The sequence below is a fragment of the Chiloscyllium plagiosum genome, unplaced genomic scaffold (assembly GCF_037043375.1).
Source record: "Chiloscyllium plagiosum isolate Xiang-an unplaced genomic scaffold, Cpla_swu_hap1 HiC_scaffold_15, whole genome shotgun sequence".
Classification (NCBI taxonomy): Eukaryota; Metazoa; Chordata; class Chondrichthyes; order Orectolobiformes; family Hemiscylliidae; genus Chiloscyllium; species Chiloscyllium plagiosum.
In genome coordinates, this window is record NW_028270153.1 from 68,476,503 (window position 1) to 68,499,371 (window position 22,869).

At 47.0% G+C, this 22,869-nt stretch overlaps 1 protein-coding gene across 3 annotated transcripts in view; it reads right to left on the reverse strand.

Moving 5' to 3' along the window:
* The window catches only part of LOC122559935 (uncharacterized), a 232,077-nt gene that overhangs the window by 159,164 nt on the left and 50,044 nt on the right, over positions 1–22,869 (reverse strand). For all 3 annotated transcript variants that reach the window (XM_087995012.1, XM_087995010.1, XM_087995011.1), the window contains one exon: positions 2,260–6,291. In XM_087995012.1, the coding sequence (XP_087851138.1) occupies positions 2,260–6,240 (3,981 nt within the window). In that variant the 5' untranslated portion in view covers positions 6,241–6,291. The remainder of the gene's footprint in view (positions 1–2,259; positions 6,292–22,869) is intronic.

The window sequence follows — 22,869 nt, forward strand, 5'->3', positions numbered from 1 at the left end:
GCCCCGCATATCTCCTTTGAACTTTCCCCAATTGACTTTAAATGCATGCCCCCTAGAATTAGACATTGCAACTCTGGGAAAAAGATTCTGACCATCAACCCTATCTATGCCTTTCATAATTTTATAGACCTCTATCAAGTCTCTCCTCAGCCTCTACCGCTCCAGAGAAAAGAATGTGAGTTTTCTAGCCTCTCCTTACAGCTCATACCCTCTAATCCAGGCAGCATCCTCTTCTGCACCCTCTCCAAAGTTTCCACACCTTTCCTGTAATGTGGAAACCAGAATTGAATGCAATACTCCAAGTGTGGCCCAACCAAGGGCTTATAAAGCTGCAACATGACATCCTGACTCTTGTACTCAACGCCCCAAGCAATAAAGGTGAGAGCATGCCATATGTCCTCCTTACCACCTTATCTACTTGCGTGGCCACTTTCGGGGAGCTATAGACTTGTACCCCAAGATCCCTCTGTACAACAATGCCATTCAGGGTCCTGCCATTAACTGTATATTTTTCTTAACATTTGATCTCCCAAAGTGCAGCATCTCACACTTACCTGAGTTAAACTCCATCTGCCATTTCTCCACCCACATCTGCAACTGGTCGATATCCTACTGCATCCTTTATGCAATATTCTACACTATCCACAACTTCACTAATCTTTGTATGTCTGCAAACGTACTAATCCAAGCATCTGCATTTTCATCCAAGTCATTTATAATTTCATCCAAGTCATTTATAACTCTATTGTCCTGCGATCTAATTAGCTCATGTTCTTGGATAAGTGTGAGGTATTGCATTTTGGTAAAACAAACAAGAGTAAGATTTATATAGTTAATGTTGGGGCCTTGGGTAGTGGTGTAGAACAGAGAGACCTAGGAGTTCAGGTACATAATTCTTAAAGGTTTGTTTTGCAGGTAGCAGGGTGGTTATAGATTAAATTCCCTACAGTGTGGAAACAGGCCATTTGGCCCAACAAGTCCACACCAACCGTCTGAAGAGTAACCCAGTTTCATTTCCCCACATTTACCCCTGACTGGTGCACCTAACACCATGGACAATTTAGCACGGCCAATTCACCTGATCTGCTCAGCTTAGGATTGTCAAACAAAACTCAAGCAGACACAGGGAGAATGTGGAAACTTCACACAGTCACCTGAGGCAGGAATCAAACCCAGGTCCCTGGTGCTGTGAGGCAGCAGTGCTAACCACTGAGCCACCGTGCCACCCTTAAGAAGGCATTTAAGATGCTTGCCTTTATTGCTCAGACCTTTGAGTATAGGAGTTGGTATGTCATATTGATGTTGTACAGGACATTGGTAAGGTGTCTTCTGGAGTAGTGTGTGCAAATGTGGTCACCTTGTTATAGGAAGAATATAATTAAACTGGAGAGGGCTGAGAACAGATTTACCAGGATGCTGCCGGGAATGAAGGGTTTGAGTTATAAAAATAAGCTGAATAGGCCAGGACTTTTTTCACTGAAGCGTAGGAGGTTGTGATTTATAAAATCATGAGGGGCTTAGGGAAGGTGAAATCCCTCTGGGGTGGGGCAGTTCAAAACAAGGGGGCATATTTTTAAGGTGAGAGGAGAAAGATTTAAAAAGGACATGAGGAGCAACCTTTTTCCATAGAGAGTAGTTCATGTGTGGAATGAACTGCCATAGGAAGTGATGACTACAGATACAGTTAGAATGTTTACAAGAGATTTGGGTAAATACATGAATAGGAGAGGTTTAGAGGGATATGGCCAAATACAGGCAGGCGGGATTAATTTAGTTTGGGGAAGGGTTTAGAGGGATATGGGCCAAGTGATAGCAAATGGGACTAGATGAATTTCAGATATCGGGTCGGTATGGACGAGTTGGAGCGAAAGGTTTGTTTCTGTGCTGTATGACTCTATGACGTGGCTGAGTTAGAAGCATAAAGAATGAAGAATTATTCACTTAAAAATATCCTTGATGGAGAGGACTCACTTGGTCCTGGATCCCATCAATGTCTATAGAATAACTCTTGATCCAGGAACCTAAAGCAGGGACAGAGCCATACTGTAGCCTTTATGGCTTTGGAAGAGAAAATCTTGCACCCATATTTCAGCCCAGAAGCGCTTATGTCTTGTTTGTATCTCCAGAGAAGATTGAGGCCACATAGCAGAGAAGGACGGGATCTCTGAGGGGAGTCTTAACAATCGATGATGCAAGTAAACAGAACAAGGGGATCAATACAATATGAACCTCCAAAGAAGCATTTGGATGTGTACTTACTGATTGAGCACTGGTGTCTCTGCCTTTCTGCTGGAGTCTGTCCACAATGACGGTGTCCTTCAGTGCCAAGCTTGGTCTATCAGAGGCATTTTCACAGGTTCCCCAAGTGGCATATACAGAAGTGGATCTGTCCTTCTGCTGGGTATGTAAGGGTACAGTCTTCCTCAGGTAACACCAGGTGAGCTCAGGCTGAGTGGTCATCTTCTGGAAGGAGGAATTGTCAGAGTTGACCTCAGTCAGTGGAATATTTGGCTCCCTCCTTGACCTGCACTGCACCCAGTTTTGGTATCTCTCTCCACCTGAAGTACACTTGATTTGCTGACATCCAGATCCAGTAACGTTTGACCAATCCAGTTCTCCATTCAGTTTAACATTGCTGGCACCCTGTTGACATTGCCCCAGCAATGAATGAGCAAGATTAGAAACAGGAGCCCATCGGCCTCTGTGGAGACTATTAGCTGCTGGCCAGTGTACATCGTGAAGCTTGCCACCAGGTTGGCTGCAAATAGACCACTGGAATCTTTTGTTCATTAAATGAATAAGATTAGTGACAACAGCTGTTGTATGTATAGCTGATGGAAGCTGACTACCTTCAGAGACAGTGTGGGTGTGTTGAACCAATTCACATCCCTCCGTTTTCTGCACTTCGTTGAATGATGGCTGCAGTGTTGGATGTGGTGTCTGCTGGTCATGATGGGATGGCTTCGGCCTGTTCCACTGTGAAGTTTGAGAATCACCTTCACTTGTCTCCTCATGCACTATAGTTTGTGTAGCCAATGCAGAGGGCAGTCTGATCAGCTCCATCTTGGGCCATTTGAGTTGATATTTCGGAAGAAAATGATGCTTTTGTAAATAGGGATCTTTTACCTGAAGAGGTACTGGTGTAACACATTGGATCATGTGAGATTCCATACGGAAAACCTTGTTCGGATGGTTTGCCTGACTTCCAACAGTGTCCGATATCAATGGAAAACCATTCGGCTGAACAACGCCCCCACTGTCCTCCATTATTTCTGCCTTGGCCTCTGAATCTGAAGGCAAGAATTGAGGAAGGAATGTGGATGAAGTTGCTACTGACTCAGGACAAGACTTTGACTGATTGGATAATGCCTGCTCAAAGTCAATGAAGCTGATGGAAACAGTTGGTGATGGCTGCTTTGGTGAGTTGGTACTCTGGAGGTGCCCATGGCCACCATTTGAGGTCAGAGTGCCAACAAATGGAAATGACTGACTCAGAACAATCACGCCTGGTAAATTGGAGTCAAACTGTAGATCCTCAGTTGGATTTTCAATATTAACTAATTTCAGTCTTTGTTTCTTTTTGGGAGGTTTTGCTGGTGAAAGCTTTGAGACACCATTGTTAGTGTCAATATATTCTTCAGGCTGATTTTCTTGCTGACTTTTTACTTTGATTGACTCTTGTACAGCTTTATTTTCTGGAACTTGAACACTGAGTTGCCTCACCAGCTTGGGGTGTGAGAAATGCCTCTGTATTGATCTTTTATGATCTTTCTCTTTTTGCAGGCTTGGTACAGATGATGGTTGGAGCAGAGGGAGACCCTTTGTTGTGCAGTCAGTAGTTTCTTGCACTGCACCTGCTGAATTTGTGTTGCCTGACCTTTCATCTGTATTCGGCGGCTCGTCTGAACTGGAGGTTGTGATAACAGGCAGTTCCTGGATCAGCGGTGTTGTGGTTTTGTCTGCACTACGACAAGGATCTGGATTTGTCTGTTTGAATGAAGAATTGTCAAAATTCCTCGGTAAAAACTGTGCTTGAAACATCTGATTGTTGAAAGTTGTAACCTTCACTGGACCAAAAATCAATGGATCCGAAAGGTGCTTTCTAACAGGGGTTTTATGGATTGAGGAAGTGGCCATTGAGCTGGTGTGTTGATTCTCAGAGAGGACAGTGATCACCCTGTCCTGTGCCACAGTATGGTTGGCACAGTTTATTGTGGAAATCTGTGTGACTTGGTTGCCACATTGCAGCATAGGCATGGCACTGCTGGTTCTCTTTACTGCCTGATATTTCTTTCTGAACGTCTCTTCCCCGTACATGGACCACTTTTCATGTGAGAACTTGGTCAGCTTTTTCTGGCTGTTCCTCTTTTCTAAGCATTTGTGCTTACTTCTTGACACTGGACGAAATTCAGTGACATTGGAGATTCTTTCTCCAGCAGTAGAGGACCCATCCACAATAGGAACACTTGTCTGTGAGTCCTCAAGTGCTGTTTGCCTGACCAGAGTTCGATGGTGTGAGGGATGGAAGTCTAATGATCTAGACAGTGAGTTCTCAGTGCGAAATGCAGCAGAGGACGTCCTCTGTGTGCAATGCTTCTCTGGTCCATAGCTTAAAACTTTGGCCATTTTATTGGATAATACATTATACTCACCTGGTGGCAACGAATTACTTCTTATAACTGGTAAACAATCAACAGTTGGAGCAAGATGAGATGGTAATGAGAGGAATGTTTGCTGTAATTTGCCAGAGGATGATGGAATGGCCTTTGGTAAGCTGGACGAAAGGTTTGATCTCTTATTGACGTGGCTAGACTTCATGTCAAAATGAAAGGAATCCTTGAAAGTGTAAGGCATTGGCAAATCAATGCTCCCCTGTTTCGAAATAGCCATCTTTCTTGGCCTCACATTTTCTAACTGTTTGTCATCAACAACAGCCTTATTATCAGAGATCAGTTTTGAGATTCGTTCTCCCAGCTCCAGTTTCCCAAGTTGGTTCCTGTCCATTCCTTGCACAGCATTCTCCCCTGTGGACAGTCCACCAGCACTCTGCTCAGCACTAACCAAGCTCTGACTGGACTGAGAGGCTCTCCCTGGTTCAGTATCAGTGCTCTGCCCTTGAAAACCCCACACAGAACCCAAGGAACATGACTGTTGGTCAGAACTGTCCGAATGGGAAAAGTATCCAGAGTCTGTACTTTCGTTTGTTTGTACACTAGAACTTGAAGACTTGTTGATCCACTGTTTAGCAAAATATGTTGCCTGTTGTCTCTGTAAAGAAATCTGCTTGTTTCCAGTCGGTGCTTCCTGTTGCTGGGCACCCTGTTTCTCTCCATCAATTACCTCATTCTCTCCTTTTTCAGTAGTGGAATTCCTGCTCCAAAACATGTCCCAGGGCATGTTTGGGAAGCCCTGGTTACCTAAAAGGTCCATGTTGTTGGATTTGGGTACTAGCAGCTCACGTTGATAGGATGTGCTTCCCTTCTGCCCATCTTCCTGTTGAATATTTATATCTGAATATCTAGCAGCCACACAGATCAGTGCCGAGCTGGGACCTGACTCACTACCTGTTAAAAGGCGACAATTATTCACGTGTGTTTGTGTTCTTTTATGTTTATAGAGATTACTCTGAGTTTTAAAGGAAATCCCACAAGTTGTGCATGGGAATGGCCGTTCTCCGGTGTGAGAGCGGATGTGTTTCTCCAAGACGCTGGGTTTCAAGCAGTCTCTCCCACAATGATTACACACATACTTACTCTGCTTTTTCACCTTGACCTGATTCATATTCACCAGCAGTTGGTACTGTCTTTGTCCAGACCCATGGGGAGAGGGATCAAGCCCTGGTCCACCTTTATGGGGCAAGTGTTGAGATGGTTCTTGATCATTGTGGATGAGAGGCTGACTGATTGCCTTGGATTGTGGTGCTGGGATTTCGGATGTACTGCAGGCAAGAGCAATGTAAGAACTCTTACCCATTTCTTTTGTGTTTGTTGGTGACCTCTGTTCAGCTGGCTGTTGGAAGATTTGGTGAGGAAATAAAGGGGAAGGATTTGGCTGCAGGGAGATCAGTTGAGAAGGTGGAGAGCCATCTGGTAATTTTGTAGGATCAGAATAAGGTGCCATGCCAATCAGTCCCGGCTGGTGCACAGGGCCATTGATCTGCAGGAGACTCTGAAATGCAATCTCTGATGTTCCAGCCTCTGTTGGATCACACAGATCTGTTTTGTTCTCACAAGCCATCATCTCTGTACTCTGGTGTAATGTTCACCTGGCCTCCAGATGATCCTAAGTAAACTGCAAAATATAAATATGTTGGATTAAGTTACAGATTGCAGTTACTTCAGAATAAGTGATGTTTATATGTGACCCACTACTGTATCAGTAATCAATCTGTGAATCTGCCCGATTCAACTCTGGCGAATATCTACCCCATTGAGGCTGTCGCACCACTGCAGTGAACAGTTGATCACAAAAGATCTTACTGGCAGTATTCAAACTGGACTTTGTTCCCCTCTTACCTTAATCTCACATTTACAGGGATCCAGTTTGACTCCAGCCTTGGGTGACTGTCTGTGTGGAGTTTGCAAATTCTCCCTGTGTCTATGTGGGTTTCGTCTGGGTACTGTGGCTCCAACCACACACACACACACACACACACACACACACACACACACACACACACACACACACACACACACACACACACACACACACACACACACACACACACACACACACACACACACAACAAGGGATTACAAGGTCAGAGTGGGATGTTCTTCAGAGGGTTGGTGCAGACCCCATAGGCCAAGTGGCCTCTTTCTGCACTGTTGGGATTCTAATAAAAAGCTATTTTTCTCTTTATTTCTTTTTATTGTGCTACATATTGGCATAGTGCAGCCTATTACAAGGGGGCATAGCTTTAAATTAAGGGGTGGTAGGTATAGGACAGATGTTAGGGGTAGGTTCTTTACTCAGCGAGTCGTGAGTTCATGGAATGCCCTGCCAGTAGCAGTGGTGGACTCTCCCTCATTATGGGCATTTAAGCGGGCATTGGATAGGCATATGGAGGATAGTGGGCTAGTGTAGGTTAGGTGGGCTTGGATCGGCGCAACATCGAGGGCCGAAGGGCCTGTACTGCGCTGTATTCTTCTATGTTCTATGTTCTATGTTCTATTTCCTGTGATGTCCTTAACCATACTGCAGTCTCTATCCCTCTGGAATCCTTGATATTAACAAGGAATCCTGCAAAAATGAGGAGAACGTTCCTTCTATTAAATATTGGGAAGACTGAAACCATTGTCTTTAATCTCATTGAGTGGGTGGAGAGACGGCAGATGGATTTCAATGCATAGAAGTGTGAGGTGATGAACTTTGGCAGGAACATACCAAATACTTCTCTGGGGGCTGCAGGAGCAAAGGGACCCTGAGTGTATATGTAGGTGGCAGGTCAGGTTGAGACAGCAATTCATAAAGTAGACAGTGTCCTAGGCTATATTAAACAGTGCCATAGATTACAAGAGAAGGAGATTATACTAAACTTGTATAAGACACAGCTGCATCTTACAATATTGTGATAAAGTGTCATTTTCAAAAGGTTTCATGGAGAGTTTCCCTCTGTGGAGCCTAGTCAGATTTCTCATGCAATTATCACATTAACTATCGTCTCATTAACTATCTACCCCATGCCTAAGGTGCTCCTTTCGTCTGATGTTAGCCTGATTTTCCTACATACTTTTGTCAGAAGTACTCCCATCTATCCCAGCTTCCTTGGCACCAGTGCCATGTTTAAAAGGCTGTTGTGCACCTGGTCAAGTGCTGTCAGTCTGGAGGCTGCCCTTTTGGCTGAGAAGGGGAAATTGGCCCCCTGCTTTGTGGTGTGGCACCAGCAGGTCTGGTTGACAGGGTGGTGTGGAGAAGGATGTTCTCTACCCTCAGGTCTGGCAGAAGTGGCCACACCACCTGGCAGGCTGGTCTGAAGTTGCCACCCATGTCTCTGTGGATTACATGGTCGAAATAAATGCCTAGTAATGTGGGTTAAGAGTCACACTCTTCTCTCTGATACTTCACACACACTATCTCTGCAAATGTGTCCACCTCCGCCCAAGACTCGTGCTCCACCACTTTCATTAATTCCTGTAATGTTTTTCCTACTTGCTGTCCCCTCACAAGCTCCCACATCATTTATCCTGCAGCCCTCTTCACTACCTTTCACCTACCTGCACCAGCATGTGCCTACCCACTTTCATTCACTCAATCCCTCCCTTTTTCTCATTCCAGGAGAAAACAGACCTTAAGAGGACCAAGAGAGTCAGGTGGGTGGGTTTAGTGTCCAATATCAGTCTTCTTACTCCATGAGGAGAGGTTCCTCACCCTGCCTGGTAAAGATTGGGTCTGCTCCTGCAGGGATGCTGAAACCTCCAGGTCCCAGCACTCAGATAAGAAGCATTATTTATTGACATGCTACTCTCCCATTCCCCATTCTAACATGTTAACATTGTTACCCTTTAGTCACGATACATTCTGCCTCTTGTTTTCTCCAGTCACCCAGAAGGATGTTTCTGGTCTCCACCATTGGGAGACCTGGCCAGCAAGATCATCCCTCCTCTCCCTCCAAGGAAGACAGCACAGATTCCTCAGAGGAAGCCCCAGCCAGCTGCCTCCTACACCTTTCACCAGCTCAGACACTGACACCTGGGGAGGGGCTTTTATCGCAATTAGACTTGGAAGCACCTATTGGTGAGCTCTTCACTGCCAGCCCTCCTCAGCTTGTCGAGCAAGGAAGGTCCCAGGACGTTGGGCACTCAGAGCACAGCCTGAGACCAGGCACCTGCTCAGCACCAGGCAGGAGACAACTCCATGGTGTCGGCAATTCAAAGTTTGACTAAAATACACAGACAGAGGAACAGCAGACAGGTTTACAGGAGCACCAGGAAAACTAGCTCAAAGGCTGCAGGTGTCCATCAACACTCTTCTTATCATGGCAGGTTTGACAACATTTGTACAGAGGTTGTAAGCTTGCTCACTGAGCTGGTGGGTTTGCTCTCAGACATTCTGTTACTATGCTAGGTAACATCATCAGTAACCCTCTGGCGAAGTGTTAGTGTTCTGTCCTGCTATTTATGTGTCTTGGTTTGTGTGGTCAGTAACATCAGTTCTGTTTCTGAGAGTTTGCTAAATGGGGTCCAAATCGATCTGTTTGTTCCGGTTTGAATGCCAGGCCTCCAGGAATTCCCCCGCGTGTCTTTGTTTAGCCTGTCCCAGGTTGGATAAACTGGTGTCCCTCGTCGTCTGTGTGTACAAATACCAGTGATAGTTGGTCATGTCTTTTGGTGCCTGGTTGGTGCTCATGTATCCTGGTGGCTAGTTTCCTGCCTGTCTGTCCGATGTAAGAGAGAAAGTGGAGCTAACATTTCCGGGTCCTGTGACACTTCTTCAGAACTGGTTGTGGCTCAGAAAAGGTTGGTATCTCTGCAGGAGATGGGATGGGGAAGGGGGAGAGGTTGAAACTTTATTGCTGGAACAGCGCAGCAGGTCAGGCAGCATCCAGGGAACAGGAGATTCGACGTTTCGGGCACAGGCCCTTCTTCAGGAATGAGCAGAGAGTGTTCAGCAGGAGAAGATAAAAGGTAGGGAGGAGGGACTTGGGGGAGGGGCGTCGGAAATGCGATAGGTGGAAAGAGGTCAAGGTGAGGGTGATAGGTCGGAGTAGGATGGAGGCGGAGAGGTCAAGAAGAAGACTGCAGGTCAGGAAGGCAGTGCCGGGCTGGAGGGATCCGGCTGAGACAAGGTGGGGGGAGGGGGGATGAAGAAACTGGTGAAGTCCAAGTTCATCCCCTGTGGTTGGAGGGTTCCCAGTCGGAAGATAAGACGCTCCTCCTCCGACCGTCGGGTTGTTGTGGTTTGGCGGTGGATGAGTCCAATGACCTGCATATCCTCGGTGGAGTGGGAGGGGGAGTTGAAATGCTGTGCCACAGGTTGGTTGGGTTGGTTCGTCCGGGAGGCCCAGAGGTGCTCTCTGAATCGCTCCGCAAGTAGGCGGCCTGTCTCCCCAATATAGAGGAGGCCACACCGGCTGCAGCGGATGCAGTAGATGATGTGGGTGGAGGTGCAGGTGAATCTGTGGCAGATATGGAAGTTTCCTTTGGGGCCTTGGAGAGAAGTGAGGGGGGAGGTGTGGGCGCAAGTGTTGCACCTCCTGCGGTTGCAAGGGAAGGTGCCGGGAGTGGTGGTTGGGTCGGTGGGGGGTGTGGATCTGACAAGGGAGTCGCGGAGGGAGTGGTCTCTACGGAAAGCTGATAGGGGAGGGGAGGGAAATATATCCTTGGTGGTGGGGTCCGTTTGGAGGTGGCGGAAGTGACGGCGGATGATGCGCTGTACATGGAGATTGGTGGGGTGGTAGGTGAGGACCAGTGGGGTTCTGTCCTGGTGGCGGTTGGAGGGGCGGGGCTCTAGGGCGGAGGAGCGGGAAGTGGAGGAGATGCGGTGGAGGGCACCGTTGACCACGTTGGGGGGGAAATTGCGGTCCTTGAAGAAGGAGGCCATCTGTGTTGTACGTATTTTGAACTGGTCCTCCTGGGAGCAGATGCGGTGGAGACGAAGGAATTGGGAGAATGGGATGGCATTTTTACAGGGGGCAGGATGGGAGGAGGTGTAGTCTCCGTAGAGACCACTCCCTCCGCGACTCCCTTGTCAGATCCACACCCCCCACCGACCCAACCACCACTCCCGGCACCTTCCCTTGCAACCGCAGGAGGTGCAACACTTGCGCCCACACCTCCCCCCTCACTTCTCTCCAAGGCCCCAAAGGAAACTTCCATATCCGCCACAGATTCACCTGCACCTCCACCCACATCATCTACTGCATCCGCTGCAGCCGGTGTGGCCTCCTCTATATTGGGGAGACAGGCCGCCTACTTGCGGAGCGATTCAGAGAGCACCTCTGGGCCACCCGGACGAACCAACCCAACCACCCTGTAGCACAGCATTTCAACTCCCCCTCCCACTCCACCGAGGATATGCAGGTCATTGGACTCATCCACCGCCAAACCACAACAACGCGATGGTCGGAGGAGGAGCGTCTTATCTTCCGACTGGGAACCCTCCAACCACAGGGGATGAACTTGGACTTCACCAGTTTCTTCATCCCCCCTCCCCCCACCTTGTCTCAGCCGAATCCCTCCAGCCCGGCACCGCCTTCCTGACCTGCAGTCTTCTTCTTGACCTCTCCGCCTCCATCCTACTCCGACCTATCACCCTCACCTTGACCTCTTTCCACCTATCACATTTCCAACGCCCCTCCTCCAAGTCCCTCCTCCCTACCTTTTATCTTCTCCTGCTGAACACTCTCTGCTCATTCCTGAAGAAGGGCGTGTGCCCGAAACGTCGAATCTCCTGTTCCCTGGATGCTGCCTGACCTGCTGTGCTGTTCCAGCAATAAAGTTTCAACTTTGATCTCCAGCATCTGCAGACCTCACTTTCTCCAAGGGGAGAGGTAACTGATTAGTGGAGATAGAGCCCAAAGAGAGAAAAAAACAATTGGACAAAGGAATGGGTAAAGGTCAGCTGCTAATAAGGACCAGACGTAGCTGACAATGGGTCATGTCTGGTAGCAGCCCATGTGATAGCAAAGCCTGGTGTGTCGGGGTTAGGATAAGGAGGTGCTCAGGCCCTAAAACTGTTGAACTCGATATTGAGTCCAGAAGGCTGCAGAGTTCTCAAGCAGGAAATGAGGTATTGATCTTTCAGCTTGCAATGAGCTTTGCTAGAGCACTGAGACAGAGATGCTGATCAGGGAACATGGTGATGAGTTAAAGTTGCTGGCAACTGGAAGCTCAGGGTCATTTTTGTGGATGAAACGTAGGTGTTCTGCAAACCAGTCATCTAGTCTGCACTCCGTCCCCCAGTGTAGAGGAGACCACTTTGTCAGCAGCGAATACAGTCGACTAGATTGAGTGAAGTGCAGGTAAATCACTGCTTCACCTGGAAGATGAATCTGAAGGAGGGAGAAAGTAAACTGGCAGGTGTTGCACTTTCTGCAGTTGGAGGGGAAGTTGCAGTGGGGCTGTGGGGATCTGTTGGGAGTGAAGGAAGAGTGGACCAGAATGCCCCAGAAGGAATGGTCGCTGCAGAAGGCTGACAAGGAAGGAAAGTGGAATATATGTCTGATGGTGGCAACTCACTGAAGATGTCAGAAATGGCAGCTAATGATCCTTTGAATGTGGATATTGGCGGGATGGTAGGTGAGGACAAGGGTGATCCTAACGCTATTGTAGAAGGGAGGTGAGGGGATGTGAGCCAAAGTGTGGGAGATGGGTCAACTATGGTGCTGCAGAATCCTTTGGTTGAAGAAGAAAGTGGACATTTTGGAGGCCCCATTTTTGAAGTTGCCATTATCGGAACGGTTGTGAGGAACTGGGAGAATGGGATAGAGTGTTTACAGGAAGCAGGGTGTGTGGATTTTTGGTCAAGGTAACAGCGGGACTCAGTGGGTTTGTGATAGATATTGGTGGCCAGCCTATTCTAGAAATGGAGACAGAGATGTTGAGGAAGGGAGGGAAGGAGTCTGAGATTGCCCAGGTGAAGGTGAGAGTAGGGTGGACATTAGAAGTGAAATTGATAAACTTTTCCAATTCTAGATGGAAGAGGGAGGCAGCACCAGTAATATTATCAATCCCCCGGACTGGAGTAAGATTGGAACAAGGAATGTTCCATGCAACCCACAAAGAGACAGGCAAAGCTGGGGGCCCATGCAGGGACCAACGGCCCATACCTTTGACCTGAAGAAAGTGAGACGAGTTAAAAGAGAACTTGTTCAGTGAATACAAGTTGGGCCAGGTGGAGGAGGGTAGTGGTGGATAGGGACAATTCAGGCCTTTTTCCCAGGAGGAAGCGGAGAGCCCTGCGACCATCCTGATGGGGGAATGGGGATATAAAGAGATTGCACATCCATGGGAAAGAGGTGGCCGCTGGACCCCACAAATTCTGAAACTGATCCAAAGCATCAGAAGAATCACATCAGAGGACCTCTGCTTTTTATAGTTTTTATAAACGGCTTGGATGAAGAAGTGGAAGGATGGGTGAGTAAATTTGCCGAAGGTGTTGTAGACCATGTGGAGGGCAGTTGTAGGCTACAACAAGATATTGACAGAATGCAGAGCTGGGCTGAGAAGTGGCAGATGGAGTCCAACCGAGATAAATGTGAAGTGATACATTTTGGCAGGTAGAATTTGAATGCTGAATACAGGGTTAAAGACAGGATTCTTGACACTATGGAGGGACAGTAGGATCTTGGGGTCCATGTACGTAGATCCCTCAAAGTTGCCACCCAAGTTGATAGGGCTGTTAAGAAGGCATATGGTGTTTTGGCTTTCATTAACACGGGGATTGAGTTTAAGACCCGCGAAGTTTTGCTGCTGCTCTATAAAACCCTGATGAGTCTACATGTGGAATATTGTGTCCAGTTCTGGTGACCTCATTATAGGAAGGATGTAGGTGCTTTAGAGAGGGTGCAGAGGAGATTTACCCAGGATGCTGTCTGGATTGGAGGGCTTGTCTTATGAAGAGAGGTTGAGTGAGCTCGGGCTTTTCACACTGGAGAGAAGGAGGAAGAGAGGTGACTTGATAGAGGTGGACAGGGTAATGGGAGGCATAGAGAGAGTAGATAGCCAGAGACTTTTCCCCAGGGTAGAAATGGCTGTCACAAGGGGTCATAATTTTAAGGTGATTGAAGGAAGGTTAAGGGGAGATGTCAGAGGTAGGTTCTTTACGCAGAGAGTGGTGAGTGCGTGGAATGCATTGACTGCAGTGGTAGGAGAGTCAGAGACATTAGGGGCATTTCAGCGACTGCTGGACAAGCACATGGATGGCAGTAAATTGAGGGGTGTGCAGGTTTGGTTCATCTTAGATTAAGATAAATTCTCGGCACAACATCGTGGGCCGAAGGGCCTGTACTGTGTTGTACTGATCTATGTTCTAGGTGGGAAGGGACTAAACAAGGGGAGAAGAATTGAGTCGAGATAAGAAGAGCTGAAGTCTGTGGGTCAGGAGCTGGCAGAAACAATGCATCTGCTTGGGTAGTCCTGTTTGTGGATTTTGGAGAGGAGATCGAAGTGGGTTGTGTGGGGTTGGGGCCTATGAGCTTGGAGGTGGGGGCGGGAGTGTGGGGTAGCATAGATCACTGGATAGAATTAAATTAGAATCTGTAGTGGACACAACGGCCCGGTGTTCCATGGCGGAGCCATGGTCTAAGGGAAATACGAGAACGTATCTGAGAGTCGGCACTCAGCCTCTGCAATGCAGAGTCCACTAGACTACAACATCACTACCCTTATCATCAGGCATAATTACAAAGCCAGGGTTGGATCTGAGAATATGAAGTGCAGTCAGTTCCACAGGGAGATAAGTTGGAATGGGTCAGGGGGTAAAGCAATTGAGGTTGACTAATGTCATGTTGACAGTTCTCAGTGAACAGGGCGAAAGTGAGGACTGCAGATGCTGGAGATCAGAGTCAAGATTAGAGTGGTGCTGGAAAAGCACAGCAGGTCAGGCAGCATCCGAGGAGCAGGAAAATTGATGTTTCGGACAGAAGCCCTTCATCAGTGAACAGGTCAATTGCAGGTAAAAGGACAGTAAGAGGGTTCAGGTAAAGAAAGAGTATTGAAGGTAGGTGAAGGATATCTGGGTGATGGGAGAGGGAGAGGACTCTTGTTCAGCATATGCAGTTCTTTCAGTGTTTTGTTTATAGAGTCATAGAGATGTACAGCATGGAAACAGGCCCTTCAGTCCAAGTTGTCCATACCCACCAGATATCCTAAATTAATCTAGTCCCATTTGCCAGTATTTGGCCCATATACTCCAATCCCTTCCTATTCGTATACCCATCCAGATGCCGTTTAAATGTTGTAATTGTACCAGCCTCCACCACCTCCTCTGGCAGCTCATTCCATACACGTACCACCCTGTGTGTGAAAATATTGTCCCTCAGATCCCTTGTAAATCTTTCCCCCCTCGCCCTAAACCTATGCCCCTCTAGTTCTGGACTCCCCCACCCTGGAGGAAAGGTCTTCGCTATTCATCCTATCTATGCCGCCCACGATTTTACAAAATTCTAATGTCAATCCTCCGAAAATCGTCCCAGCCTACTCAGCTTCTCCCTATAACTCAAACGCTCCAACTCTGGCAACATCCTTTTCTTCACCCTTTCAAGTTAAACAACATCTTTTCTATAGCAAGGAGACCAGAATTGAACTCAGTATTCCGAACGTTTACTGTTCCTATCATACTGCCTCTGCCCTGTGATTGTCTGGTGACTTCCATGGTTTGGGACTACCATGGAGGGCCAGGTCCAGCAGCCTCAGTGTCTGTTGTATATGCAGACATACCGGGACACCATTGCCATAGCCCAACTATTGATGCTGCCCAGAAATCTCCTCTCAGGACACTTCCAGAGGTGGCTGAGCCCTCCAACTCCACCCCACCTGTCAGCCTCAGCCCTGTGGGGCTTCAAGCTGAGAAGGTCACGGGGTGTCTGGGCCCTGTGGACACAAATACCCCTGGGGTCACCCAACCAAAATGTCAAGACCAGTGGGCTCCCCCACCCCAGCTGTGGATACTAGAACTGGACTGAGAAATAGTGGGAGAGTGAGAAAGATCTTCAGAGAGCATGTACGTATTACTGTCATTGCAAATATATTCTCACTTTTGCAAATATTTGCTCGGTTTTCTCAATCAGCTGTGTGTGCAAGCCTCTGTTTGTACAACTGAGTTACCCCTCCGTGTTAACATCCCTCTTGCATCCTGGAATTCTGACTCCAATCCCTAAATTAAGTCACCAATCCTCCATCCTACAGCAGTGAACAGCCCCCCCAGGACTGCCCGTGGCCAGTTCTCTGGACTATAAAAGTACAGACGGCTGTCCCTCAAATCACCTCAAACAGCCAATGGATCACGTCCAATCCCCTGGACTGATATTGGAGGCTGCCTGTACCAGGATCCCCAAATGAGGGGTGTCTCAATTTTTTACACAGATGTTGGTTCACATGAGGACTTCCTGAGGAAGTGGTGGATGTGGGTAAACTTACAATGTTTAAAACACATTTGGAGAAGTACATGAATAGGACAGGTTTGGAGGGATATATGCCAGGAGCAGGCAGCAGGATGAATTTAGTTTGGGATTATGTTCAGCATGGATGGTCTGTTTCCATGCTGTCTGACCCGATGACTCTATGAGTCCCTTGACTTGACTGATGATCGCTCCCCGTTGACTTTGTGACATGGCTATCAACTATTGCATTTCATCATAGAGTCATAGAAACCCTATAGAATCCCTATTGGATGTGCCGCATAAGCCACTGGCACACAGTGCTGCGTGAGATTGACCCAGCTCATTGCTGTAAAGCAAGAGGTCCACTCCCTTGACTAAGGACTGGAGTCCTGGAGGGCAAGCTGCCAGGTTGTGTGACTGCACTAAACTGCAAGGCAAGCCAGAAGTACCATGAGTCTTTAAATTGTATCTGAGCTGTAATTAAAGCACCAAAAGGCAAGGCAATGCAGGGATGAAATCAACAAGGCAAAAGTGAGGACTGCAGATGCTGGAAACCAGAGTTTAGATTAGAGTGGTGCTGGAAAAGCACAGCAGGTCAGGCAGCATCCGAGGAGCAGGAAAATCTACGTTTCGAGCAAAAGCCCTTCATCAGGAATAGAGGCAGGGAGTCTCGGGGATGGAGAGATAAATGGGGGGGTAGAGCTGGGGGAAAGGTAACAAAGAGTACAATAGGTGAATGGGGGTAGGGCGAGGAGGGGATGGAGGTGATAGGTCAGAGAGGAGGATGGAGTGGATAGGTGGGTAGGAAGATTGGCAGGTCAGACAGGTCATGGGGACAGTGCTGAGCTGGAAGGTTGGAACTGGGGTAAGGTGGGGGAAGGGAAATGAGGAAACTGGTGAAGTCCACATTGATGCCCTGGGGTTGAAGTGTTCCCAGGTAGAAGATGAGGCGTTCTTCCTCCAGGCGTCTGGTGGTGAGGGAGTGGTGGTGGACAAGGCCCAGAACCTCCATGTCCTCGGCAGAGTGGGAGGGGGAGTTGAAATGTTGGGCCACGGGGCGGTGGGGTTGATTGGTGCAGGTGTCCCAGAGATGTTCCCTAAAGCGCTGTACGAGAAGGCGTCCAGTCTCCCCAATGTAGAGGAGACCGCATCGGGAGCAACGGATACAATAAATGATATTGGTAGATGTGCAGGTGAAACTTTGATGGATGTGGAAGGCTCCTTTAGGGCCTTGGATAGAGGTGAGGGAGGAGGTGTGGGCGCAGGTTTTGCAATTCCTGTGGTGGCAGGAGAGGGTGCCAGGACGGGAGGGTGAGTTGTTGGAGGGTGTGACCCAACATGAGCATGCTAGTGTACACTAAGTGAGCTAGAATTAAGAGAATAAACCAGCAACCCTGAGAAACAGTTTGTCCAGTCCGTGAGCTGGGGGGCAGGGGTCTGCCCAAGCAAACTAAGTGTCCTTGCAGCAGCCTGTTCAAAATGCAGCATGGTAATTCAGAAGTGTACTGTAAGTGGATCAGAGCTGTGGCATGATAACAGTGGTTCATGTCAGACTCCAAACTGGAGTTTCCAGGTACCTGCTCTGACCTTCATGTCAGGAATTGTTAATGTCTAATTGTATCCAATGGGTGATAGAATGGGAACCAGTGCATTAATGAGGTGGGGTGAAGTAATAATGAGGGTCATAATGCTTGTTAATACCCATAATCCCACCATGAACTCTCACTGCTCACCAGTGGGAATCTTGTCTTGACTACCTGGAATTTAGTTGGTAAACATGATGTGCTGCTCCTGACATTTGAAAGGCTTAGCTCAACTTCCCCCAAATTTCTCACCATAGCTCAAACTGATGAAGGCTGATGAAGACTCTACCCAGTCGTTTGATTCCTGCTGGAGTATTGTGTACAGTTCTGGGCATCACATTTGACAAAGGATATGAAGGCGTCAGAGAGGCTGCAGAAAACATTTACAAGAATGATCAGGGATGACAATTCAATGAGGTTGAGGAATTATAAAACTTAGGTGGTTATAATAGTTACAGTGTGGAAACAGGCCCTCTGCCCAACAAATCCACACTGACCCTCTGAAGACTCATTTCCCTACATTTAACCCTGACTAATGCACCTAACACTGCGGGCAATTTAGCATGGCCAATTCACTTAGCTTCCACATCTTCTGGAATGTGGAAGGAACCAGAGCACCCAGAGGAAACCCACGCTGACACGGGGAGAATGTGCAAACTCCACACAGACAGCTGCCTGAGGCAGGAATCAAACCCAGGTCACTGGCGCTATGAGGCAGCTGTGCTAACCACATATCTAATCTGGATGCAATGGGCCAAAGGGCCTTTTTCTGTGCTGTAGATCTCTGTGACTCTAAGTTGTTTTTCCTTGGTGAAAGATAAGTAGAGAGGAAATTTGATCTCTATCAAATTCAAAATCACAAGACATTATGAGAAAAATTCTTCCTTATACAGTGAGTAGTTAGGATGTGGCTCTGAGAGTGTGACAGAGGCAGGTTTAAATTGAGACATCCAAGAGAGAACTAGTCTGGTTTCTGAAAAGGAGCAACATTGCAGGGTTACAGGGTAAAGGTTAGAATATGGCTGCAATTGCTGGAGAGCTGGTGCAGATATGATGGGCGAATGGCCTCCTTCTGCAATTCTGTAGTTTCTTGAACTGTTCTGGTAAATCTACTGTGGCACCTCTCAAAGAGCTTCACATCCCTTCGAAAGTGTGGTGAACAGTACCGGATCTGTGCTGGGATCTAAACAGCATTTTATAAAAGCTGCTTTTGTACTCATTGCCTCTCCCCATGAAGCCCAAGTTCCCAGATGTTTTACTAACCACTTTCTCAGTATGTCCTGCCACCTGTAAAGATTAAAGATGTCTGCAGCATGCTCTGAGTCCTCTGTTCCCTACGCACCCTTTAGAATTGTGCTGTTCATTCTATATTGCCTCTGCCTATTACTTCTAGCAATCAACTTACACTTCTCTGAATTATAATTTGATACTTGTCAGTCCATTCTGAGAGGAAAAAGTGAGGACTGCAGATGCTGGAGTACCAGAGTTGAAAAATGTGGTGCTGGAAAAACACAGCAGGCCAGGCAGCAGAAGGGTTTATGCCCGAAACGTCGATTCTCCTGCTCCTTGGATGCTGCCTGGCCTGCTGTGTTGTTCCAGCAACACATTTTTCAAGTCCATTCTGAGAGCCTATCTATATCCTATTGCAGTCAATATACATCAGCCTCATTGTTTGCCACTCCTCTAAGTTTGGTTTCATTGGCGATTGAAATTTTCCAATATCCAAATGCCTTGCAAATCTATCAAAAAATAAACTGTGATCCTCACTCTGACCCTAAGGGATCACTTTTGTTTTAATTGTAAAGGCTGTATATTTTATATTTCAGTAATTTTTATTACGGACTGAATTGGGAAAAGAAGTGTTTTGATACCAAGGATTATAGAAGAAATAGCTACACTTTTAAAAAGCAAATTACTGAAACTCATTGTAAATTGCGTACACATTGTTGCTTTGTTCAAGCAGTGAGGGGAAGCTGCTTGTGTACTGGCCACACACTGGGATGTGCACAATGTAAGATTCAGCCAGCTCAATGTTGCCGATTACCAGTTGTGGATGACAAAGGTCATTTGCCTGACAACAACTATCTGATAGGCTCCTGAGTAGCAAGAACCGCTTGTGGATATGAACAATACTGTCAGAAGCCTTTGGACTGCCACAAAGGAAAAAGGTTTGTCCTCCTCCAGTAAGATACCTAAAGATGTTAAAGCTTGTTTCTTTACCCTCACCAGTTGTTGATTAAGCTGACCACTAACCAGTAACTGAGAGACTTTGGAATTAGTGTATCAATCACTTGTGAAAAGAAATTGAGGAACAAAACATCCTGCCAAGCAGAAGAGTCAACTCAGTGAACCATGTTAATTAAGGCCACTGGATTACTTCCCCAGTCTTGTTTTTCTGTATATCCATAACAACAATTTTTTCTATCTATTTGAGGCTACCTGTATGTGTGTGAAGGGTTGTTTTTTAAGAAGAGGGCAAGAGTTTTAAGTAGAAGAACTATATGTTGGCATTTCAAGATTATTTACCTGTGGCTACAATCTATTTGCAGCTCTTGTTAAAAATGGTATAGTGATTGTAATGAGGTTAGCCAGATGGACTTCATAGAATATAAGTTCCCTGGTTGTTACCTGCGCCAATCAGGGAGTCCTGACTGACAGATATAAACTGGAGTGTTGGGAGTGGAGTGCATTATTTCCCCCTCCAACTCTATTTTGATTTAATCCCTGCCCTCCCCTTCATTGTTTGATCACACAGCATTGCCCTTTGATGTGAAGGGCAGTGTTTGTCAATCGCCACTCGGGTGTTTTCCTATCTTCCTGGTGGTGGAAATTGAATAAAGATTCGTACACCTTGTGTCTCACACTGTGCCTCACACCTGCACACACACAGCATGGGTGCTGGGGAAAAATAAGCACTACCGCAGTTAGGCGGGAGTGTGGGGGTAAAGAGGTAAAAAAAACAGGATTTTGATTTAATCCCTGCAAAAAAACCTGGAGCGCCAGAGACTCTGTTCACTCTGAAAGCTTGGTCTGAGGAAGCTGGGCCAATGTCAAGTACAGTGCACGTGTAAATAAAGGGTGATGGGATACCAGCCCCTGTGGAGTTATTTCAGTGGCCTATGGAGAACATTTTACAAGATCCATCCCAGAATGCCATTTATCTGGATGGGGTGCTGATAGCAGAAAAGACCAATAAAGAACATAGATCAGGAACAGGCCCATCGACCCATGATGTTGTGCTGAACACGACACCAAATGAAACTAATCCCTGCTGCCTGGCCTTGGCCCACATCCCTCCATTTCTTACATATTCATATGTTTATCTAAAAGTCTAATAGCCACATTGTTGGGGCAGTGCTCAGAATGCCAGCAAGGACAAAATTACAGCCAGCAGCTCCCCCACATTCGTGGGAATGGCCAGGTAAACCCTCGACTCCATTACACATCAACTATGTCAGCCTTTTCATGGGATTAATGTTCTTAGTCATTGTGAATGCTCTCTCAGTGGTTGGATGTGCATTGAGTTCTTTCGTCAAAAGCTGTGAGCATCTTTTGCAATACATGGGCTGCTCCTGGAAGTATTGGTCACAGACAAAGGTGAATCATTTACCAGCAGGGAATTTGAGTATTTCCTAAAGTCAATTGGCATACAGCATGAAAGGACAGTTCCATGCATCCATTGTCCAATGGTCTGGCAGAAAGTGCAGTCCAAACTGTAAAGAAATAGCTGACATATGCAGTTGATATGAAAGTTTTTCAGTTGCTGTTTGATTATAGGACCATGCCTCACGCAACCACAGGGAGAGCTCCAGCAGAGTTGCTTATTGAGAGAAAACTCTACACCAAATTAAATCTGATCCTTCCATACCTTTGAGGAGTGGGTGGGGAGCATGAAACGGCATCAGGAATGTCAATTCTGGACACAAGACTCCGCTAGGTGAGACAGACAATTAACGTCAGGGGACAAAGTCTGGTGTCGAAACCACGGAAATGGCCTTGCATAGGTAAGATATAGGTCCCATGATATACAAAGCTTGGGTAGGGGAGTTGATCCTGAACAAGCACATGGACCACATGAAAACTGCAAACTCACAAATGGGGCAGGAACAAAACCTATTTGGCCCCTCAGAACAGCTGGAAAGGTGTTCTCCCCCTCTGTCTGGTGGTATCGAAGAAACCTCACACTCTGAGATGGACATGGTAGATGTTGTAGCCTTGAAATCTTTACTGCCTGAAGAAGAGGATGAATTTCTTCCAACACGTTCTGGCTGCAGTCTGGTACATGCTGTGTGTATCTGAGGCTGAGTTGAGGAATTGGACCTGGTGCAAAGATGCTCCTGGAGAGGCTACAAGAAAAAGAATAGACCTATGTGCCCAGACTTTGGGGGAGGGGATTTAATGATTGCAACAAGGTCAGCCAGGTGAACCTCATAGAATATGAGTTCCCTGATTGGGGCTGTGAACCTGGTCCAAGTCACTGAGAGCTGCCTCTGAGGAAGCCGGACCAGTATCAAACACTCTGCACATGTGAATAAAGGGTGATTTGGTGACAGGATGCTGGCCTCTGTGGAGTCACTTCACACAGAAACCTGGTTCATGTTTTCTATTAATCTGGGCATAATCACAAGGTGAATATTGAGGACTTTGCATATGTTGATACAATTTTTAAATTTTTGATGACTCCAGGAGTTTTGGGGCTTGATTTCCAGCTCGCTATGCCAGTGAGTCATGCTGCTATCTTTCAACTAATTAAAAAAGAAGTAGGTAGAAAATCTGTGCAGAATGACTCTCCCCTTAATGCAGTATGAGTAATTTTCAGAGCTTGAATCTGAGTTGTCAGGGCTGCATAATGTGTTGCTATCTGACTCATATCAAAGAGGCTGCAGTCACAGAGCCCCAGCAACTGAGAAAATACCCTCTTTATCACATACTCTGAATAAATGCCCTCTCAATTTCCCCTCAAAATTAATATCCTCTTGTTCACCTGCTCTAAATAAATGCCCTCTTGGAATGCCTCCTTGGGACAAATAGGTAGAAGGTAAAAACCATCATCTCCCAGACCATACAGAACCTCATCGCCTCAGGAGATCTCCCACCCACAGCTTCCAACCTCATAGTCCGAGAACCCCGCACTGCCCGGTTCTATCTCCTTCCCAAGATCCACAAGCCTGACCACCCTGGCCGACTCATTGTCTCAGCATGCTCCTGCCCCACTGAACTCATCTCTACCTACCTCGACACTGT